This window comes from Galendromus occidentalis, unplaced genomic scaffold, assembly GCF_000255335.2.
Source record: "Galendromus occidentalis unplaced genomic scaffold, Mocc_1.1 scf7180000077435, whole genome shotgun sequence".
In the NCBI taxonomy this organism is placed as follows: domain Eukaryota; kingdom Metazoa; phylum Arthropoda; class Arachnida; order Mesostigmata; family Phytoseiidae; genus Galendromus; species Galendromus occidentalis.
This window is the reverse complement of record NW_003805423.1, coordinates 422,182-430,122: the sequence shown is the minus strand read 5'-3', so window position 1 is coordinate 430,122 and position 7,941 is coordinate 422,182. Positions and strand designations below refer to the sequence as shown.

The 7,941-nt window shown below is 50.6% G+C and overlaps 1 protein-coding gene across 1 annotated transcript; it reads right to left on the bottom strand.

Annotated features, from left to right (window-relative positions):
- Window positions 1-224: 224 nt before the first annotated feature.
- LOC100907459 (uncharacterized) lies at window positions 225-4,418 on the bottom strand. Its single transcript, XM_018639383.1, has 11 exons — window positions 4,366-4,418; window positions 3,954-4,169; window positions 3,411-3,505; window positions 2,792-2,839; window positions 2,532-2,641; window positions 2,311-2,426; window positions 2,054-2,200; window positions 1,798-1,916; window positions 1,123-1,683; window positions 709-872; window positions 225-488 (listed from the first exon to the last, which is right to left on the bottom strand). The coding sequence occupies exons 1-11, from the start codon at window positions 4,401-4,403 to the stop codon at window positions 321-323; spliced, it is 1,782 nt and encodes a 593-aa protein (XP_018494899.1). The 5' UTR covers window positions 4,404-4,418; the 3' UTR covers window positions 225-320.
- Window positions 4,419-7,941: the final 3,523 nt, after the last annotated feature.

Genomic DNA, 7,941 nt, shown 5'->3' with positions numbered 1-7,941 from the left:
TCGCGGCCTCCTGAGCTCCTTTAAAAATCGATGGGGATCGTTCTCATCGACGCGCTCTCTAATACTCTCATTCTCGCAGCTTCTCGGAACAGTTGTCTCTTATACGATAATCATTCTGCAGTTCGACTTGAGCCAGCGAAACAGCTCGGTGAGTACCTGTTTTTCGCGCTCGGTGATCCCGACTGATTCCAGACTCCGAGTCATGGCATGGGGACGAATGTTTATTCGAGCTGCGGGATTCATCATTTACAAGAGTCGATGTTTATATGTACACTGATCTGACTACTGACAATGAGTTTAACTCTACAGCATCCGAGACTTTAAGCCGTAAAGTCGACGGCGTCTTCTATGTAGTTATTGAATGCGGCGACGCGGGTATAGACGCCCGGGTAACCTTTCCGTGCGCAGGAATTTCCAAACGACACGATTCCGACCAACGTCCACCGTCCCGCAGAATCCTGAGTCATAAGAGGGCCACCGCTGTCTCCCTAGAAAGAGAAGAAAAAATTGATAATGGTGGCGTTTCCAAGAACAATTCCTAGCATCTTCCCGAGAAATATACATATCTCGGTTTTTTTGCCTCATTCTACGTCTAGCCGTTGTCCCCAGAATCGAAGCGACACACAGTCGGCAAGAACAGAATACATTGGTCGCCTCCGTTCGAAGCCCCCGGATACTCATCGAGAATGTTCCAGAAATCGTTATTACCTGGCATGAATCAACCCCGCCTTCGGGGTTGCCAGCGCAAATCTGCGAGCTGACGATTCCTCGATTCAGATGTTGCCGGTCGGTTTTATTGTACATTTGACTGCACTGGTCCGAAGATATGACGGTGATCGTTGCCTCGCGAAGGGAATAGCTGGGAGGACCGCCTGGAGGAAGATAAGCCGAATATTTTATTCACCGGACTCCCGCGTTCTGGCCGGCCTCAGCAAGCGCTCATCAAAGTGCCTCACGTGCATGTTGTTAGAGAGAGAAACTCCGTGATAATCATCATCGTCGCCGGAGTCGACGAAAATCATTTTGGCGTAGTCATTCACGAGAAGCAGAGAGCGAAAGGAAGCGGCTCGAGCCTAGAAGCGTTAGTCGCCATAGGAGTTGTAGAATTTTTTGCATGCTCACCCCTTTGTCTGCGTTCCGCAAATCGGCGGAATCGGCCCTGATTCTGACCGAACGCAACGGCAGGTTGGAATCCGTACGGACCTTGTTGGGGATAAACTTGTCCATATTGTGACTCTTGCTGAATAAATTTCTGATCTGTCGCTTTCTGTGGCGACGGCTGATTCGCCGCCGGATAAGATTGAGCTTTGTTCGCTACGTAAGAACTCGTGGAAGACTCATAGCTACGCTGAGTCGTCGTACTCGTCGGTCTCCGAGTTGACGTATACGTCGACCTTTTCGTCGTCGACCTTTCTCTTTCGTAGGTGGACTTTTTCGTGGTCGAAGGAACGTAAACCGGAGTCGACGTTTCTACCGGATGATACGGTCGCTGGTCGTTTCTCTGAGAAGTCGAGTTTTTCTGCTGGTAAACGCTGTGACGACGGTCTTCGTCGTCGTCGTCGTTCGACACCGGATCGTGGATGGGTCTCGTTGACGTGTGATATCGGACTCGACCAGAGGCGCCCGAGTTCTCACGGTGACCGTATGAGGTCGTGGTCGTCTCTTCTTCATAGCTCTCACTTTCTGTTAGACATAGGTAATTAACTTTAGAGATCCCTATCTAAGGTTAAGCCGCTGAGACATTTTAGGCAAGCCACTTGCTGCTTGATCCAAAATCATCTCGATCAAAGGACCCACCATCGTACGTCGAGCCGTAACCGATGACCACCAGGTTGCGGTCCATTAAATCATCGTTGACGAGATCTGGCTTGGGGAGACACACGGCCATGAACGGGGGCTCCAAACCGACCCTCAGCCTGAGCAGAGGAAAATATTTTTCTTGTTGTCAGGAATTTTCAGCCCAAGCCCCGCAATCACAACGGAATTTCTCGTAATGCTCATGCTCTCTATTCATTCTTCTGGGTGGGGTACGTATTGGGAAAAACTTCATCACCTGACGACGGCGATGTCGTTGTAGCGCAGATACGGGTTGTAATCAGGGTGTAGAGAGATTCCATCGACTCGCTTCGCTTCCGAGTCCTGGTTAGAGCTGATTTTTGCCCCGTACGAGAATACGTGCACCGCATAATCGTCGACGGGTCTGCAAAATTCATCCCATCCCTCGCAATTACTTTCACGCAATCAATGCCTATTCTGCCAATGCATACTGGAGAGCGGATGAGTTCGAGCGCTCTGCTAGCGGTAGCTTACTTCGGAACTGGACTGAAGCAATGGGCGGCCGTGATCACATAACGCCTGGTGATCAAGGATCCACCGCATAGCAGCTCCCATTCGTTTGTTTCTTCGTTCCGCTGCGTGATTTTCACCTACGTCGGATGGGAGAGAAGGGAAGAACATTGAGTTGATAGCTCCTCGATTCGCGACTCATTCTGAGCTTCGATGCGACTTTACCGATATTCGCCGTAGCTTACCATCCACGGCCAATTCTCCAGAGGCGTATCTTTTGCGCCGTACTTCCGCACGACGCCGATTTGCCGTCTCCTCGCAAGATTTGCCGTGGCGAGCTCTCGAATTCCGCATACTATCGGGAAAACAAATTAATTGCTCTGTGAGACATCCCGTACAGCGGTCGTTCGATTAAGGACGAGCTCATCGAGGAAGCTGAGCGCCGCTTACGAAGATTCGATTTGAATAAGGATTATTTCTATAGGAGTGGGGCTTCGATTCTCACCTTTTTGGAACTCGCTCAAATCTATGGGTTTCCGAAGTTTCTTCGAGACTGGAAAAAAAATGACTGCTCCTAAGGAAATGACAGTTCTGTGCTCTACGAAGACAAGGCTACTCGGGAGCGATGGCTCCCGTGCGGCAGAAGATCTGATTGTGGAGTGTTTACGTCGACACACAAGAAACCATGTCCTTGATTCAGAATACAGGTACACTAATTGCAACGAAAAAGAGGTGTTCACGTCGGTTCACAAAACGAAGAAACTCTTCATTTTCGTCCCGGTGGCGGTGGTAGGGTATCGCATAGGCTGCATTCCGTCGGAACAAGGAAACATTTTCATTAGGACAAGGAAAGCTGCGGAAAAACCCATGCTTAAGATCAGGAGTCAAACAGAAAATCACGAACGAGAATCGCGGCGCCTCGATCCGATGCACGTATGCCGAAAAAGTGTAGCGACAACGAAACGACTCCGCTTCATTTTTTCGAGCTCGACAGAACGGGAACTTCACTTCGGAATCAGGGAACGAAACCCATTTCCGCATCGGTCGAAAATCTCAAGATACGGGACCGCATCCGGCAGAAGATACACTTAGGGATTGAGTGGGAGAAAATTCACGGAACTCACCACTTTTCAGCTGATCCTCCACATAACGCTCGCTCGTATCCTCTGATCGATAGTCGTAGGTTATCGCGACGATCGGAGAAGCCAGAGCAAGCAGTCTGAAAGGTGTGTGCGGAAGATCTGTGAGACAAGTAGAGAAGCACAACCATCCGACGTGCTATAGGGATTCTTATTTTCACGTCGCGCTAACTGAGCGAACAAAGCGTTGACGCCGTCACTCGCAAGAGAATCACGATGTTTCGAAGGCAGAGCATACTTTAGTATTCCGATCAGTAGAAGCCTCATCTCACAACTGACACGAAAGGAACGGAGAGAACGAATGTCTTCGGAAGAGTGAATTAGCCTGCGCCACACTTCGTTTCACACGGTCACTCATGCTGCTGCTATATAAGCGCTAGACTCAGACGGTGAGCATGGAATCTCGTCCGGAACACGCAGAATAAAACTCGAGAATCTCGGCCGGAATCGAGCGACGAGCCGCTCGACTTCATCGACAAGAGCGGAAAATAGACGACGGAATCCTTCCTCTACCAGAAGCTGACTTACATCAATCCCAACTTCATTGTGCGTCCTATTGACGATTCGTATGACGTTTCAGTCGCTCGCAGTATCAAACGGTTATTCTGAACGTCGCGAAGAAGACACAGTCGCTCTTCGAAGAGCCACTCATTCGTATGACGAAGACGGTGAAAGGGCACTGCTCCAAACTTATGGGCATACTTGAAGATCCAGAAATTTTGATGCAACCCGTTCTCCTCTCTCCTGGAAAGTGAGACCCCTCCGGTTATCGCTCGATACCCAGAACGGCTGCCGTCGTGATCGTTTTTTCTCTTGCGCCGCCATCGTCTTCCACGACAACACTTCACGTAATTGCGCCGGCCGAAGACAAATGTTGACGTCGTCCTACGCGCTAATATGACGCTCGATACAGAGTACAAAGCGTTTGGCTCACACTCACTCACGCACACACTCGGTCTTTCGAAGCGAGCTGGACATTCGTCTACGTACGCGACGAGACTAACGAGTCGAGATCGAACGAGTCGAGTACAGAACTATCCGAGTGTCGAACGGAGAAAGGGAGCCCGCTTTCCGACTTGAGCACGAGCGTCGCCGTCGACGTCATGAGTATATCTTCAGCAGAAATTCGGATCTGGAGAGGAAAAAGTGTTGTGTATTGCTATCCCGAGCGTCTCCGCGATGCTAAATCTTGGAGAAAGTTTCTTGGTGGGGCCAGCAGGCACCTCGAAGAGCACAACTTCGGGGGAATGGTGACGCCAGAAGATGTGATCGTCACTTTTTGTAGAGCACGGTAGATTCCAGGGGTCGTCCACCGCTAGGGAACCGGGCCAAGCAACGGAATCTGATAGTAGTGTACCAGTTTCTTCTCCGGCTGATTGACAGGTCACAAAGAGAAAGCGACCACTTTTCGCGGACGGTGACCAACACGGGGAATTTTTTGTGTTTACATCATAGGCTCGTCTCCAAGAAATCATTTTCAAGCCATGACAAACCAGTAGACAGAGCCTCTTTCTTCGAACAAACGAGTGAACCGCCTTACTAAATAAGAGGGGACAACATGGATACCCACGGATCTGGTGAGTTTGCGTTGGTAAACGTTCTTCCAACACAGCAAAGAGAAAAGGAAGCACCGGGACACGGAGCGGAAATGCTGAATGGGAGCGCTAAGTCGGGGAGTCCCGCCTACTCCATGTTGGGAATAAAGAGATGAGATTATTATACGATAGTGCGAGCTGAGTTTTTGTATGTATCTAACGAAGACGTCAGCTGTTCGCCTGAACCAAACGAAAATCTGTACGGGGCGGAGAAAGGAGACATATGCGCAAAGGATTCCATGTAATGTTCTATTTTCCGTACCTCCACTAGACAGTCATTAAGGCATCGAACGATTTCTTGGACAGCCGGTTATTATTGTTATCATTCCTTTATGTAAAGCTTGTCTGTTAATCGCCTGTCGCGAGTTATTCCTCGTATCCTTCGGTAGATGTGCGCACGCGGATTTCGGATGTGCGCCGTAGACAAGTCCAGCAGCACCAGTGGAAGAGGAACGAGAAAAAAGTACGGGTCTCGGCGAGAATCACACCTTTGGGACGAGTCCTCACAAGTCTCTACTCTGAGAGTCATGTCGCGCAGCCATGAATTCTAATATTATACGAAGCACTCGCTACGTCAGTGTCCACAGGGATGAATGACCCAGCTTAGACGAACACAGACGAGCGGTCAGCAGCGCTTTCGCCTCCCTATCCAAGATGGAAAAGTAAGCCAGAAGACATCGGTCGCCGTGTAAATCGAAGAAGCTCCGGGGATGCACGTTCGGGCGTGTCTGGGGGACCGGGCCGGATTAAATCCTTGGGAATGTTCAGTTGGTCGACCGGATCAATAATATAATTGGAGTCATCATAATCCAAGATGATTCCTAACACCTGATCTCATTCCACGAGAAAAAAAATCCCTGCGGAGAGCGGAGCCATCTCAAGGAGCCATCCATATGAACTCCGGAGGGGAACAATTCTAAAGCGCGGACATCTTGACATCGCTCGCCGTAGGAAGAACTCGGAACTTCATTTCGCATTCGATTGAGCTCCATCTCGACTGCGACGGGAATTTTCTCAGCCGGTCGGGATAATCTGACAGCAGCAGCTTCGAGCCTCGCCGCTGAACCAGCGAAGGACCGTACTTTGCCAATTCGAGAGCCCGGGGAAAGCTGTTTCCTACATAGAAGATATATCCATAGAGTAGCTCTCTTGAAAGGCCCGAGCGAACGAGCCCGGAGCGGCGATCATGGAAGGCAACATCGAAAGGATATATTTTCCGCTCGGTAGAGTTTTCTGGGCAGGCATGGAGGCAGGCACGGAAGCATCCTGGCAGGCAGGCCGGGAGACAGCGTTTGCCGAGGCCGTCTTGAATTGGTGAGGCGACCGTTGGCTTCCTCGTCGGCTGCGCCTTGCTCCTCGGCAGCGCGTTTGTCCAAGAGGAGCGGAAATGAGGCCAATATTATTAAAGGATTTGGAAGGCAAGGAAGAAGCGAGAAATCCTTAGCCGAACGGCAGCCGAAGCGGATGCAGGAAAGCGTGAACACAGGATCTCAGAAACGGAACGAAGAAAGAAAGAAGCAGATTCGGTCAGCCATCGACCGGCCGTTCTTTCACAGGGACTTATCGTCGTCATCGTCGTCTTCTACGAAGGGGTTTCTTACGTCTCTATACGGGAGGATTCTTGACGGAACCCTGATTGAATAGTTCCGAATCGTGATCTCGCGTGGCTCCCTCCGGTGGGGCACCGCGAAGAACTTGGGAGTTCCTCTTGAATTCGAGATTGGATAAATTCGAAGGAAGAGTCGACTGTGACTTTTCAATGACCGTTGTATGTTCTCAGGCGTATTATTGCTCCGGTGCTCCTTGTGCCGTCTATCGGTCGACGATGACGGCCTTGGAAGAGTCTCTCTCCAGGATTCGGTGGGAGGACTGCGGGGCATTGAAATCGAGCTCGGGAAAATTTGATTCGGCTTCCTACGTAGAACTTGCAGGTATACCGGGGGGAAAGATCTGCACTGTGAGCACCTGAGATGTGGCGCCCGGCCCCGATATTCAATGTGATATGAGCATTCCCTTCCGGGAGTCGACAGCCGATTCCGGAATGTATGTTCTTGGCGGGAGACTCCAATAGGAAAATGTCAGGCAGCCAACCATCAAGAGCCATCCAATCCGCCGGGTGCACCTCTTTCCTCGATCGGCTATCTACCCCAATTCATGAATGATGACTGAACATCCCATGACCTTGACTAGCACTCGAATTCAAATGGAGACCCTCATGTATTCTGCTGCCTAAGAGGCAGAGGTGTTATTGGGGAAAATACCTGCGGGGAATATATATATAGCGCCCCCGGAAATGCTCGGAATCCCATGAAAATGCTGACTGTCGGACGAACTACTCATGAAGGTAAGCCACGAAGTACTCCCAAGTCCAGCCAACCGAGCGTGGGAGCCCAAACTTCGACATTGATTCAGAGTCTGTTTTTTGATGTAAGGCTGGCGTTGAGACCGAGTCTGGGAGCCTTCAGCATTCCGCGGAGCTCCGCAGATCGTGGAGACGAGTTATGATGGAGAAGTCCAGAGTGATCGAAGAAACATCGCGAGATGGGCCGAAAAGTGTTCCGATTCCGCGCGCCAGTTGTGATGAATCGAGATAATGGCTCTCGAGACTGTCGGAGCTGTGTACCCGGGGTAGCTCTCTGACCGTAGCCGGAATCAATCTCTCTCACTCATTCAACATATGGCTCATATAGAGACAGCAGGGCTGGGGTGAACTGGATGGAAATGAAGGGGAAGGGTATCGAATACTTCTTCGTGCATGGGAAATGCATGGAGTGAGCATCGAGGAGCGAGAGACGGCCCGCGTGATCCCCGGAATATTCACGCCCGCCCTCGGCGCTCCGGATCTGCCTTCACTGCCTTCATGATAATTTCACCCCGGATGTTCTACGCCGTACGCGATGCAAAGAGGAGCCGGAGATATG